This window comes from Hoplias malabaricus, chromosome X1 (genome assembly GCF_029633855.1).
Source record: "Hoplias malabaricus isolate fHopMal1 chromosome X1, fHopMal1.hap1, whole genome shotgun sequence".
In the NCBI taxonomy this organism is placed as follows: Eukaryota; Metazoa; Chordata; class Actinopteri; order Characiformes; family Erythrinidae; genus Hoplias; species Hoplias malabaricus.
The window spans coordinates 12664624-12680649 of NC_089818.1; the positions used below are offsets into that span (position 1 = coordinate 12664624).

The following is a 16026-nucleotide window of genomic DNA, read 5'->3' on the forward strand; positions in this document are numbered from 1 at the left end:
AGAACCACTGATCTATCACCATTTGTGTGTGTGTGTGTGTGTGTGTGTGTGTGTTTGTGTTAAATCTGGAGGCCCAGGAGCTGCAGGAGAGCCCAGTTTTTCGGGGCCAGAGCTGTGAGTGATGGTTTTAATGTAGCACCACGGAGGACAGAATGAGGAAGGACAAAAATACTGAAAAACACCAATCCCAAATTCTCTCTCTCTCACTCACTCACTCTACATCTCTCTCTACCTCTCTCTCTCTCTCCCTCTCATCATATTTTGTTTGTTCAGCATAATTAAAGTTTATCCTCCTCTCCTTCATTCCTCACCGTTCTCCCTTTTCTATAAAAAAGCAGGTTAAACCAGCCACAGGGGACCAGCCTTGATCTGTGTGTGTGTGTGTGTGTGTGTGTGTATTGGTTTGTGTGTGTGTGTGTGTTATGCTTGACTGCTTTATCAGAACTCCCTACCCTGTTCTTCCATTGACATTTGAGACCATAGCAACACCCTAGCAACAACCTACGTGTGTGTATTTATTTTTCATATTTCAATTTTTCAGCATGAAATATATATTCACAAATGTAACACACACACACACACACACACATTTATGTATGTGTGTATAAATAAGTATGTAAATATGACTGTAACTGACCGGTGTTGTGGTTAATGGTGTGTATGAAGTTTGGTGTCCTGTAGGGAATCTTCAGGGTCGTGTCTAGACTCCGGAAACCTTCTCGGAGCGAGTGATGTTTATAATACTCCACCAACCCCTGCACAGTGAACAGGACACACAGCACAGAGTGAGACTCTCACTCTAATTCACACTCCCATTTTGATACTGAATTATAGGTTCTGTCCCAATCCTCTGTAGGCAGTTGTTTATTTCCGGCAACTCTCAAGAGTAAAGTCTTTATGGACTTTTTTAATAATAAAATCGAGAATATTAGACAACAAACTCAACCCACCTGGCTGTCATCCGATGTGGCTGATATAAAACATAACAAATTGTAAAAGAAAGACTTGAAACTTTTTACCCACTCCCACAATTAGAAGTAGAGAAGATTATCACCTCTGCAAACTATACAACTTGCACACTTGATGCAATTCCCACAAAATTACTCAAAGAGGTACTACCAGTTATTATAAATCCTCTTTTAACTATAGTAAACTCATCCCTTAGCCTGGGCCATGTACCCAAAGCTTTTAAACTAGCAGTTTTTAAACCTATGATCAAGAAACCAAATATTGATGCCAGCATATTATCTAATTACAGGCCTATTTCTATCCAAGATCTTAGAAAAAGCTGTTCTAATCTGGATTCAGATTGGGCACAATTATAAGAAACCATGACATTAACTTCCACTATTAGGCAGATGACACGCAATTGTATATTTCAGCCAAGCTCAATGACAAACACAGAATAAAATAAATTAGAAGACTGTTTAAAAATGTGAACTCTTGGTGTCATAATTAACCCAGATTTATCATTTGATCAACACATAGACAATATCACTAGGACAGCTTTTTTACATCTTCGCAGCATCGCCAAGGTTAGAGTTGCATTATCCCTGCAGGACACAGAAACAGTACACGCTTTTATTACAACACCAACTCCAATGAAGTTGGGACATTGTGTAAAACATAAATAAAAAAAGATAATGTTGATTTGCAAATCCTTTTCAACCTATTTTCAGTTGAATACACTGCAAAGACAAGATATTTAAAGTTCAAATAGATAAACTTTGTTGGGGTTTTTTTTTTTTAATTATTCACTCATTTTGAATTTGGCCTGCAACAAGTTCCAAAAGGGTTGGGGCAACAAACGACCGGGAAAGTTGAGGAACATTCCACAGGTAAACAGGTTAATTGGGAACAGGTGAGTGTCATAACCGAGCATAGACGGAACATCTCCGAAGGGCTCAGTCATTCACAAGCAAGAATGGGGCGAGGTTTACCACTTTGTGTTTTAATGTTTGACACAACGTCCCAACCTCATTGGAATTGAGGTTGTACTTCAAGGCTTGACTATTAACACACTCCTGTCAGGATGCACCAGCATAAATTTAAGTAAACTTCATCTAGTTCAAAATGCTGCAGCCAGGGTCCTCACTAAAACTAGAAAATAACATATCAGCCCCATTCTGTCATCACTTCATTGGCTGCCTGTTAAACTCTGCATCAATTACAAATTTCTGTTATTAACATATAAAGCTCTATATGCGCTCTCTCCTGAATACCTTCAAGATACTATTTCTTATTATGAGCCTCCATGATTACTCAAATCGCAGAGTACTGGATTTTTAATAGTTCCCAGAATTCAGAAGGCCTCAGCTGGGGAAGAGCTTTTCTTATAAAGCCCCCCAACTCTGGAATGATCTTTCAGAAAATGTTCGGGACTCAGACACAATCGTAATCTTCAAATCTAGACTAAACCACCCACCTCCTCACCAACTGTAATTCCCTCAGTGGCTAATGTCGCCTCAGCATCAGCGTCATGTATTCTGCATTTCATGTTTTAATTATATTTGCTCTGAGAGAAGAGCGGTATAGATGGGAGTTGTGCTGTAATTGCTGAGCAATGGTTCAATGCCACTTTAAAATTCATCCAGATTAAAGTATCTCAGTATTTAAGTACCTAGGTATTAAGGTATCTCCACTTTTGATTCACCTTATTCTGATTCAGATCCTGACTGTGGTTCTCCAGTCTGTTATCCAGACTCCAATTCCAATGCACACATGGCTTCTGGTTCAGATCTGACATTCGGATTTGGATTCTGATTCAGAACCAGCCCTGTGCACTCTGCATTCATCCAGTGAAGCTGTAGAGGAGCTGTGATGGTTAGTAAAGCTCTCTCACCAGAACGTTTTTGAAAGTCCTGCTCTCAGCGATGTAGAAACATCCGTCTCTGGTCAGAATCTTAATGTGCTTCACTTCGTTGTTGAACCTGAGAGGAAGAAACACACATCAATTCTTCAGGAATGTGATTTATTTGGATGTGTATGTAAACAGTGTAAGGTGAGAAGGCAGGATGCAAGTGCAGAGGTGGATTTCAAAAGAAACAAAAAGATGAAGATAATAAAAAAAAGAATCAAACTGAGCTGCAAACTAATTCACCTAGTTAATACACTAGAACAGAGCTAGCAAACAAACAGCTTTAGACAAGAAGACTGGTGCCAGGCTGCACCAGAGGACAGTAATTTTAAGGTAAAAATATTACCTATGGTTGCTTTAAACTCCAGAGACTCTACTTTTTTGGAATCACTTCAATCTCCCACATATAAACTCCCCAAAATAAAAACACACCAGACCCAGTGTTTAATGCTGCGATTCACCATCTGGCCAAGGACCATCTGCACTCTCCAAACAACAAATAATAACAGGTCATTTATTCCCACTGTATCTAACTGCCCGCTCCTCTCTGCCACCTGCCGCTTCCTGTGTGACTGGGGCCAGATTCACCACAAACGTTTATTATTATTGTTATAGTTTTCCAAACTCTGCGTTTTTCATCCACAGTGTCCATGACTGCTTTATTCTGTCCTCAGGGTCGGGGTGAGACCAGAACCCACCCGGATCCACCAGGCACAGGCCAGGGAGGACTAGGTACTGAACTCGTACTTGATGCTGATGGCGTATTCACTACTCTCTCGGCTCCGGTGTCTAACCAGGAAGGTGCTGTTCTCTCTCTCCATCAGCTCCACCTCCGCATGTTGGCGCTCCATCAACCCTGCAAACCTGTGCATGTGCACACACACACACACACACAAATTTAGTGCATACAAAGAGTTAAAAATGGGGATTTCCAGGGATTTTTCCTGATATTTGTCTTTCTTTAAATCAATTTGGAGCTGTCATTGGTCAACACACTCACACACAGTAAAACACACACCCACATTTCCTGATGTTTTTTCTTTAAATCAGTCTGGAGCTGTCATTGGTTAACACACCCACACACAGTTAATCACACACCTAAGCAAGCCCACAAACAGACACACAAATACACACACACACACACACAAGTAGGCAATTCCATGCAGCCAAGCACAGGAATACATCATTTTTACTCATGTTTGAGTGTGTAAAACATTAGGATCAAGCCCTTACCACGGCTGTGAGGAGTAGTCGGTCTGGGAACCTGGTCTGGGAACCTGAGGGCAGAAAATCCAGAGATTAAATTTGTAGAACTTAATTATAAATCACATTATATATATATATATATATATATATATATATATATATATATATATATATATATATATATATATATATATATATATATATATATATTTTTTTTTTTTTTTTTTCAACTTAATCTTCCACTGTGTTGATTGTATTTTAAATGAAAAGAATGAAAAGAAAAATTATTCTTAAAAACATTACAATTCTTTCCTGAAATATTCTGAACTGAATCATAAACCTTCATAATCTGAATTTACAGATTCTGATTTCATAGTGTTTCCAGGAATTGAGAACATCTGTGTTGCAGCAAATTCTAACAGCAGGGGCGCTATTAACATGTTCCCTTATGCAGTACTGCATAATTAAACAGCATATTCATCAAAGATGTTTATGTAATCCATAAATCTTAAAACACAAATCCATCTGTAGGTGATGGTTTTGCAACCAGCCATTAAATAAATAAGGACAATAAAGTTTAAACAGATAAATATCTGACACTGTATCAATGGCCTGAGTGCTGACTTTAAGCCGAAGAGAAGATCAGATCTCTCACAGGAGTGTGTTCTACACTCTCAGTCACTCTCAGAGTTAATCTCTTATCGGGTCTCTATTAGACTGTGATTATCCCAGAGCTGATAGTTAGAGATTAGTCCACCTTAAATAACACACACTGCTGTACTGAATATGTATGTGATGTGATGTGTGTACTCACACAGGGACAAGGGCGCACAGCATCGCTGGGGAAGAAGCCCATCTCCCTCATACCCAGGATTTTACCCTGACATCAACAAAAAGAGAACTGCTTAATTTGGTTTACCTGGAACAGTGGAACTGTGTTCTGGAGTTCTCTGGAGTGATGGAGCTCCATACAGTAGATGAGTTTCATTTAAGATGAGCGGAAGAGGTGTTTGTGATCCAAATTTAATCAACCAAATCTGTACCTGCCTCATGCATGTTTACATGGCTTAGTGCAATCAAATCCTTACAGCAATGTTTCAACATCTAGTGTAAAACCTTCCTAAATTATGTGCAACACCTCCGATCTCAAATTAATTGTTTGTTTATTCATCCACCCGTTCATTCACCTGAGTTTGCTTCATTCTCTTCAGGGTCATGGTGGACCCTGAGCCCACCATGAAGCACTGGGAGCAAGAAAGAAACACACTCAACCAGTCACTCACACACTCACTCAGTCACACACACACTCACTCACTCAGTCACTCACACACTCAGTCACTCACACACTCACTCAGGCACACACACTCACACGAGTGGACAGTGTCGCATACTCACAAAGTAACACACACACACACAAACCTGTGGACAGTTTCACATACTCAGCCAGTCACTCACACACTCACCCAGTCACTCACACATTCACACCTGTGGACAGTTTCACACAGACATTCCACAATGGGTGTGTATGAACTGTGGGAGGAAAGCAGAGCACCAGGAGGAAACCCACACAGACACAGGGAGAACACACTCCTCACAGACAGTGACCAGAGAAGAGGATCCCACACAGGACTCCACGATCCTGCGGTGCCCACTGCAGCTGTGTGTTCGCTTAGTAAACAGAGTTAAAGTGTGCAACCCGCACCCGGACTTTTACAGTCTGAGCTGAGGTTGATGATGGTGAAAATGATGATGAAGACTTAGGTCCTTTCTGTTTGTCCTTCTTTAAACTTCTCTTTTATTAAAGTGCAAACTGCATTTCCAGAAAGCAGAAGAAGATGAAGGAGAGAGAGCTGGGGACCCGGGGCGTAGATTAGATATGAGATTGGAAAGCTGATCCTGAAGCATATCCGTGATGTATTTAGCCTAATAAGGTTTTCTGGGCGGCTCCTGAAAGCCTTTTATATTTGTTAAGCCGCGTGATAAAGATTAAACGTATTACTCTCGGAGTAAACAGTTGGCGGCGGAGAGAGAGATGGAAATAAAATCAGTGATTGATTACATTGTTCTGGCACTGGGGCGGATATAATTGTGTGTTTCTAACGTGGCAGATGAGTGCTGGGGGCTCTGGATTCATTTATATTATCTTTATGTTCTCCCTCCTGAAGATTAACTAGCCTTATTAGCCGATAAACGCCGTTATATGCCAAATAAATACAATATAATAAAACAGCCAGAGTACATCAGCATTCCACAACTAACACACACACACCATCCAGATCTCACACACTGTGCACAGTGACCACGCATTCATTCAAAACATCTAAAATCCTGTTAATATATCTGATATCTTCCACATTCTGAGATTACTGTGAGAATAGTATATAATTATTCACCTGTTTCTGGATTGTTTATTCTTTGATATAATAAAGTGAAAGTGTTTAAAGCAACTCTAGGTCATATTTTACCTTAAAATGACAGCTTCAAAATCATTGTGATGTTCCCCTGAGCTGTAATAAGCAGAATAGAGCCTCTGTCGCAGCAATACCAGGCTCAGCACTGTAGAAACTGTACTATGTTTCTTGAGTGTAGGAATTGAAAGGCTAATTGCTTGATTTCACAAAGGTATAGAAGTTAAAGGTGATTATATAGCAAATTAAAAAAATATATATTTCATATGTGTTCCACTTCATAGCTGAGAAATGTATAGAACAGCCCCTTATATTTACTGGAGGAGCTAGGGATAGGGGCAGAGCTATGCAAAGTAGTGCCCAGTATGCCTCTGTAGTCTCCTGAGGAGAGACTTTATGTTTTGTTGTTGTTGTTTTTGTAGATATAGACTGATTATATGTGTGTTGGCTTTGCTGCTTTATGTACAGTGACAGATGTCAGGTGTCCCTCTGTACCATGTGTACAACAGGGTCCCTCTCCCCTTGTTGGAAGGGGTCATCCTGACCCTGTATAAAAGCTGTTGATGGACCCTCACTCTAAACCAGATGATCGCAATAAATCTTAAGGCTGCTTCAGCTATTATGTTAAAGTTACTGCAGCTGCGTCCTTCTGTATCCGCAGGGACATAAAGACTCGGTCACACAGGGTTTGTGTCTGTGAATGTTGACAATTTGCCTCCCCAACCAACAGTCCTGCAGCTCTGTGTGACGTCTGACTCTGACTGTACTCTCTGCTCTGTGTGGGGTTTCAAAACAGGAGATATTATAAGAAAATATCTATTTTGTTCGGATTACAAAATGCAATGCAAGCAAGGGTCACACTGTACCCTGGACTGCAATGCTCCTGCAGACAGGGCAGCCTCAGGCATCTCCCTGAGTCCCACCACAGCCAACACTCAGATGTACTGTACTCAGAAAGTAAACTGTTTCATTTTATGTTACTGGAGGCTGTGGGGACACATACATTCATTCATTCATTTATTGTCTGAAACCGCTTATCCAATTCAGGGTCATGGTGGGTCCGGAGCCTACCCGGAATCAATGGGCGCAAGGCGGGATTACACCCTGAAGGGGGCGCCAGGCCTTCACAGGGTGACACAAACACATTCACACTTTTGAGTCATCAATCCACCTACCAACACGTGTTTTGGGACCGTGGGAGGAATGCTCTAACAATGCTCTTACAATGCTCTAAACCATGAGAAGAGTTTGGAAATCAAACAGACGTGTTCATTCATTGTCTGTAACCCTTATCCAGTTCAGGGTGGTCCTGGAACTTGTCCTTCGGAGAGCAACACACAGTCACACATTCACTCACACTCTACACCTATGAACACTTTGAGTAGCCAATCTTCCTGCCAACATGTGTTTTTGGACCATGGGAGGAAACCAGAACACCTGGAGGAAACCTACACAGACACGGGGAGAACATACTAAACTCTTGTCACCCGGCATGGGACTCACACATGATGCAGTCCTGCTCATGTTAATGTAGCATGGATACAGACCAGGAAAACCATTCACTTCATAAGGTAAAACCTTAAATGTTTCTGTATTTATTAACAATTCATGTACTGTCTATAGATTTTGTAAAATTAAACAAAGTTATTCTCAACTCACCTGCCACCAGGTGCTGTGGAGGTTGGCAGAGATGACTTCGATGACATCATCAACCTGGATGCTGAGGGGAGGTCCCCCTGGAGGACAGGGAACCCCCAGATAATCTCTAATAACCAACATCTTCGGCAAACCTGAGAAACAGCAGAAACGTAACAAAAGAGACTGGTCAATAATCAATAAAGAGAGCAGAAGCCTGGAGTAAGCCCAGACAATTCAAGGGCCAGTAAGAAATTGTCTTCAGGGACTATGGTGGTTTTATTAACCGTAAAAAATCATAAATTTTTACAGGCTTTTAAAAAGACTGTGGAGGACCTGATGGCCTTCAGCCTCATAGATGTTAGTGCATTAGGTGCTGATGTTGGGAATTAGTTCTGTACTACAGCGCAGTGCCTGGGCTTTATCCCTTCTGGTGGAGTCTTGTACCTACAGACTCTGCTGTTACTCTCCATCAGGTAAATCCAGTCTTGGTCCTGGTCTTGGTTCTTTTTTAGTCCCTGCTCTCTCGTGGTTCCAAGCGAGCCTAAAGTATTGTGTGTAAACCTTGCAGAGCTCTGAATGTCCAGAGAGAGTCATCACTCTACACCACGCAGTACAGACATCCAGCACAAACTCGCCATCTGTAAAATCTCCAGCTACAGCACAGATCACATTTTTTCTGTCTGACTCACAACGGCAGCTTGTAAAATTACACCATGGTCTTTTAAAGAATTTCAAACGCTCCTCTGATCAGTGGTCGACAAAACTGTAACATGGAAGGAACAAGCTCTACTGATCTGTCTGAACTGATGAAGAAGCTGTGTTCAGCCCTGAACAACAACAACACATGACTACACGATGAGTAAGCAACACTTTATGTTACCGCCATTGTTGTGGTTTCCAAAGCATGCTGTTCCCGTTAGAGATGGGGTTTTGAAGGTCTTTTGGGGGGAAAATAACCAGGTACCAAATGGCGAGTATAGCGGAGGAGGTAACACTAAGTGGAAAAGCATCATTGGACTCGGACATCTGCTTCAGGGTGTCCCATTCAATTTTATCTTATTCTACAGAGATAACACACAGTGTGTCCACAACATGTGCCCTGTAAAGTAACTGAATTAATTTATTAATGTATCCAAACTTTTGGACCTTCAGTTATGTATGTAAATGACCTCTCTTGGTGCTTGTGGTCTGGTCAAAAAAGGTGGGGTGTTTACCTGCATCACACCTCTTTTTCTGGGCTATTTCTTTCTGTGGGAGAAAAACAGAGATGATATAATGACTTTAACCAGCAGGGGACAGTATTAATTGCCACTGGGGTTAGAGACAGAGGTGGGCAGTAATAATTAATTAATTCATTGTCTGTAACCACTTATCCAGTTTTCCAGTCAGCGGTGGGTCTGGAGCCTACTCGGAAACCCAGGTGTGGGTGCCACAGCGACACATACTCACACATATGGATAATTTTGAGCAGCCAATCCACCTACAAGTGTGTGTTTTTGGACTGTGGGAAGAAACCAAAGCACCTGAAGGAAACCCAAGGGAACATGGGGAGAACACACCAAACTCCTTACAGACAGTCACCTGGAGCAGGGCTCAAACCCACAACCCCTGGGCCCATTGGTTCTCAAATTTTTTCAATATAGGGTCCCCTTTGTGGATGGTAAGTGCCACTGCGCTCTGTCTCGTCAAATTTTTGGATTTCAGTTTTTGCCACTAGGCTCTTCTTCAGCATTACTTCAGCTGATGTACCAGGCCCTTGTTTTACCAGAAATTCGTCAATTTTGCTGGATATTTCCACAAAAATTGCAGACTTGCCCATAGTTTCTAGCAATGTAGTGTTGTTGTAAGGATAGACAACCCGCCAAAACACCACGGACGATTGTGAAGTGTGATTGGCTGGCAGCTATGTATTTTTACAATGTTTTTTATTCATTCATTCATTATCTGTCTTGTCTATCTTATCCAATTCAGGGTCGCGGTGTGTCCAGAGCCTACCTGGAATCATTGGGCGCAAGGCGGGAATACACCCTGGAGGGGGCGCCAGTCCTTCACAGGGCAACACAGACACACACACATTCACACCTATGGACACTTTTGAGTCGCCAATCCACCTACCAACATGTGATTTTTTGGACTGTGGGAGCAAACCGGAGCACCCAGAGGAAACCCACGCAGACACGGGGAGAACACGTCAACTCCTCACAGACAGTCACCCGGAGCGGGAATCGAACCCACAACCTCCAGGCCCCTGGAGCTGTGTGATTGCGACACTACCTGCTGCGCCACCATGCCGCCTCAATGTTTTTTTAAAAATTATAATTATTTTTTAAATAATAATTATTTTTGTGTGGCACAGTGGTGCAGCAGGTAGTGTCGCAGTCACACAGCTCCAGGGACCTGGAGGTTGTGGGTTCACGTCCCGCTGTCTGTGAGGAGTTTGGTGTGTTCTCCCCGTGCCCACATGGATTTCCTCCAGGTGCTTCAGTTACGTCTAAATGGACATAACTGAAAACTATAAAACAGAGATATGACCTCTAATGCTTTTCTGCTACACCGCTAGTGCCCTCTTGTGGCCTCCCGGGGTCCACGTCCCCCAGTTTGAGAACCGCTGTATTAAGTACTATATACTCATATACTCTAAATATATTCAAAACAAACAAAGTACCAGCAGCTTAGAGGGAAGTAACAGTCACTGTTGCACTGTAGCAACCACAAGTCCATCTGTGGCTCTGCATACTTAGTTAGCTCTTTTTCACCATGTTCTTCAATGGTCAGGACCCTCACAAGAACCCCACAGAGCAACTATGATTTGGGTGGTGTATCATTTTCAACACTGCAGTGACTGACTGGGTGGTTGTGTTATTGTGTGTTTTGCTGGTACGAGTGGATCAGACAAAGCAGTGCTGTTGGAGTTTATAAATCCCTCCAGACAACAGTGTTCTGTGAGGGGCATCTTGTGGCAGTGTCTTGTTGGAAGTGTCTTGTGGACAATGTCCTCAGCACAACACACACTAACAGACATGTCACTTTGCTGTGTCACTGCAGCGCTGAAAATGAGCCACCACGCAAATTATAGCTGCTCTGTGGGTGAAATACTAGGTGGTAACACAGTATGTAGAACAACAAATGGACCTTAGTCTGTGCACCATTGTAATGTTATGGCTGACGGCTCAGTGTCAGGAGAAACAGAGGGAGAACATCTCTGAGAGTGGAAATCATTGCTGAGGGAACTGAGATCAGAGATTTACCTGAGTCTGAGACGTCAGAGCATCTGGAACAACAGAAAAAACAAACAGATCCAAATATGAGGTGAGGATCTCTAGCACAACAGTAAAGTGTATAAATACTGGATTCAGAAACACGCCCTGAGGAGTAGCATTACACAAGGCTGAGATGTGATATGGTGAACACAGATGCAAAGACAGAGAAATATTAAAATTCCTCATTTTCTGGAAAGTGAAGAAATCTGAAGAAAATCTGCTGTGACAGGTTCAGTGCCTGAAATTTTGGAGCTTTGAGGCTAATGTAGCTAACAAACAATTGAAGCTTATAGCCACCAATTAGCATAATCTAAACCAGTATCATTTAAACAACCCTAGCTTGTATTTTTACCTCAAAATTGCAGTTTCATTTTGCTGCTCCAATGAGGTTTAGAGGTGGAGAATTGAGCCTCTGTTGCTGCTAATCCAGACTCTGCACTTCAGACCCTGCAATGTAACTTTTGGAGAGGAGTAGGAAATCACCTCCAATCTCCTCCACCTCCTTGATTTCAGGAGAGTGCTGTAAATGTGAAATACACATTGCAGCTGTAGTGGGGCTCAGGAATTACAGCATTTCCTCGGAACTGAAGGGCATTAGCCAGTCTGCAGTGATATCAGAGGAACTTTAGGACCTCATTCGCTTTCAGAAGAATTCCACAATCATATATTATCACCCTCTCAAGACTCTTCTGTATTATAGAGCTAAATACAGATTCTTATTCTGCAGATTTTGATTCAAACCTTCCAGTTCCACATTAAATGTTGCAGTAGCTTCAGGCTCTGTATGTGTGTATGCTATGATTCACCAATTAATGTGGAACTGTACATTTACAGCTGTAACTTCTACTACTAGTGCTGTTTTCTGCTTGTTCAGAACACTCGTGATCTTAGTGTTTAAAAGAGAAAATACTGACATGTGTGTGTTTCTTTTGTCACTGCTCAGGGTCTCGCCAGTGATTTACAAGGTGTCATAACCCTCAGTTTGGATTGTGACTCTGACAAATCTTAGTTTGAAGGGCCTTTTTGCTTTCACACTTTACCCCACTCCTATATCCCTGTGATTGGGCAATATTGTGAATGTTTATTCTTACCTGCTCGTCCACACACTCCCAGTCTGCCCAAACACTCTTTATGAGCCCCGACTCCACACTTCGGACACAGGTATCCCTGATTAAAGATACCTCTGGACAGAAAGGAAGATACAACACAAAACATTAATAAACATCCATCAAATGTGCACACTGAGGTTTGGCCAGTGTGTGGAAGTACATGTTAATTGTCCCAGGTGGTTGCTAAAGTGTTTGTATGTTGTTACTATGGTGATACATATTGTTGCTAAGATGTTGGTATGTTTATCACACCTGGACATACTCTCTCCCTTGAATATGCTCACATAATAGAAATGGTCTCACCTGGACAATTCCTCACCTAAGCCGATCTCACATGGTGTAGTCCTACCTGAATAAACTTTCTCATTTTTTCAGAAGTATGAAACAAACTGGACAAACATGGACAAACTCTCTCACCAGAGGTGGTTCCACATGAGTTGGTCTTACCTAAAAATGCCTTGGAAATGGTCTCATCTGGACAAACTCTCTTACCTGAGCAGCATGTGGCAGAAGCTGCAGGTGGTGACCCGTTCGAAGGTGTGCATCTGGAAGAAGTGAGAGTTGGAGGTTGCATTTTCAGGTCTGATGTTGGACCTGAAGAGGAGGTAAAAGGCAGTGCTGTGAGATTTTGATGGTATTCAGCCACAGAAAAGAGAGTGAAGTCCAGTTCTGATGACTGACAATCAGTTCTGGATCCCAAATCACTCTAGATGGAGCAACATCACTTCAGAGAACACAGCTCCACAGCTGCAAAGACAACGCTGGGGGGCTTCACACCACTCTGGTGGACACCTGGCATTGGGCATGGTAGATTGGGCCTCATGTGCAGCTGCTCTAGTGGGTCAGAGTGGACAAAAAACACAGAATCCAGACTGTGCTTTCATTCAGACACAGTGAGCAGTGTGATACAGAAGTTTCTTGTACTTGTTAGTAACATTAGCCTCCAGATCTAAATGTAAAGGAGAAACTGCAGACACCAAACAGGTCTTGGCTGATGGAGTTTATTACTTCTAATGTCCACATATGCATATGTAATTTAGTGTGTGCAGTACCTGGAATGACTTATTGTTCTGAATTTATATGTATAAAGGGTTTGTCTCTGTGAGAATGGGATGTTAGGTTAAGCTTCTTTCCTAGAGGTAGCAGGACAGGATGTGCTTACAAGTTATCTTTCTTTTCCAGAACAGGAAATTATGTAAACAAAAGCTATACCATTTACCTTATGTAGACACAAACCAACTTATATAAGGGAGAGATGGAGAGATGAGTAGAGAGAGAGGTGAATAGAGATGTATAGAGAGACGAATGGAATTGGCTGATTCTCTCCCAGCCCTTATGGCTGGTAAGATGCTGTTCTTTTGTGAAATTAAAATGTATTTAGACAGTGTCTGGCAAAGAGTCTTCTTCATCATCCACACCACAACACCCCAGACGTAGCACAACACTCTGGAAAGGGTTCCAGATAAAAGGTCCTCTGTGTGGAATTCTGCAGAACAGAACCTGAGCAGTGGGTGAGCTCTTTATTTGATGGTCTCTGAGATTGATTTCTGTGTCAGCAGTGTGCATGTGTGTGTATGTGTGTGTGAAATGTTGTCTGAATGCACCCTATGGAACACAGACACACACAAATATTTGTTCTCGTACTACCTCAGGACATATAGGTATATCTCTCAGAACAAAACCTCACATCTTCTTGGCTGTTTCTGTTACATTTTGTTTTTCCACATGTTCAGAAAAACTGGTCTTTACACTGTGTCAAACTTGTATAAATTTTATTATAGATGGACCAATAAAAATCATCTATAATAAAAGAGGATAAAGTGTGGCTCATTATGATACACTGAAAGTAAAAAATATTTTCTCCCTTGCCTTATAAAGTCACTATCCTTTAAGATATGAGGTTTGATTCAAGTAAAATGAATATATTAATGCAGTTTCCCTTAGTCATCAGTTTAACTGGAATGAAATGATTTTTCTGTTCTAAAAGATGAATTGTAGATTGAGTTCTTCAAAAAATCATGTCTGAAATCAGGCCACTGACACCGTGGGTTAGACCTGGTTGTTATATGGTTTTACAACAAATTCTGGATGTTTCTGTCCTTGAAGTGTGTGAAAAAACACACACACACACACACACACACACACACACCATAATGCATGTACATTTTGAAAAATGTTCTATAGAAAATCAATTTTTTATGGTCTGCACTTTAGACTACAAGTCAGGACAGTTCTGTCCTTGAAATGTATGATAACAACCACACACACACACACACACACACACACACACACACACACAAACAGGTGCCATAAAGCTGAAGGAAACATTATTACAGTCCCTCTTTAACCCACTGTGTTTACACATCTGCTTCCCTTTTCAATTCCAACTTCATCTCGTCTCCAGCATGAGTCTCATCAGCACAGACTCAAGCATTGCCTCGGAGACAGAAGAATATCAGAGAAAATGTAACCCCCCCCACAGCTTTCTGAACACCTCCCCATTACCACACAATTACTCTTAATCACTCCACACGCACTCTGCACAATAAACATAAAGAGAAGCTGCAACTACACAGACACAAGCACACACACCCAAATAAACACATACACAGCATCCCTGAGCACCCTCCCACTCTCCCACAAAAAAGATACGGATGTTTCTAATAACAACATTCAGTAGGATGCAGGTCTATCATTTATGGAGGAGTTATTCTCCGAACACACGAAACTGGGTCTTGCTTTTTCCGTTTTACAAAATGAAACAAAAGTTCAGGAATATTTCTGCGAGTTCTGGCTGTAGTTTAGACCTGATTTTAATCAGGTTTTGCAAAAAGTTAAGGACATTCTTGTCCCCAATATGTATGTTTTGAAAAGAATATCTATTAAAATCTAGATTTTAACAGGTTTTTATAGAGACAACTAGTAGTCTGGGTGTATCAGGACTATGTACTGAATCTATTTTAAGTGTGGGGGACCCACTCTATGAAGTATAAACTGGTTCTTCACAGCACGTTTTTGCTGCACTTTATAGACAACAGTGTAAAAACAAATTATAATCAAATTCATAAACATTATTTGCTTGTGTTTGGTAGTTAAAAATGACTGATTGCACCTTTAATCTCTTATGAAGTTGAAACTCACATGGCCATTTGAAACTGGTCCAGCCATTTCTTCTTCAGTTCTTTGGTTTTGAAGAAAAACTCAAAGCGGCTTGCCACCTGCTGGTGGCTCAGATAGAAGCCATAGCACCACTGAGAAAACAGCAGAATAAACAAGATCAATGGACACAAACACGACTCTGTTACTCTCACCTTCAATCTACAATCACATTTATTATAAGAAACACCTCACATATAGCAGCACTGTAGGATTATGGTTAAAGACTGGAGCTCATATGTTGAGTTAGTTGATAGGAAATGTAATTAATTAAAGTAATTAACTTTACTTAATTACTTTAATTAATTAATTAACTTTAACTTTAGAAGTAGAATCAAAGTGCTTTGTAGTCCTTGAATGAAGAGGCTGATATTCTCTGTCCAAAGAAAAAT

At 41.4% G+C, this 16026-nt stretch overlaps 1 protein-coding gene across 4 annotated transcripts in view; it reads right to left on the reverse strand.

The window, feature by feature from the left end:
• The window catches only part of LOC136675599 (guanine nucleotide exchange factor VAV3-like), a 52134-nt gene that overhangs the window by 2447 nt on the left and 33661 nt on the right, over positions 1-16026 (reverse strand). For all 4 annotated transcript variants that reach the window (XM_066652237.1, XM_066652236.1, XM_066652234.1 and 1 more), the window contains exons 15-25: positions 15620-15729; positions 12971-13072; positions 12461-12552; positions 11358-11380; positions 9324-9357; positions 8131-8261; positions 4878-4943; positions 4091-4134; positions 3605-3721; positions 2843-2930; positions 638-755 (exon numbers count right to left, since the gene is read on the reverse strand). In XM_066652237.1, the coding sequence (XP_066508334.1) occupies positions 638-755; positions 2843-2930; positions 3605-3721; positions 4091-4134; positions 4878-4943; positions 8131-8261; positions 9324-9357; positions 11358-11380; positions 12461-12552; positions 12971-13072; positions 15620-15729 (925 nt within the window). The remainder of the gene's footprint in view (positions 1-637; positions 756-2842; positions 2931-3604; positions 3722-4090; positions 4135-4877; positions 4944-8130; positions 8262-9323; positions 9358-11357; positions 11381-12460; positions 12553-12970; positions 13073-15619; positions 15730-16026) is intronic.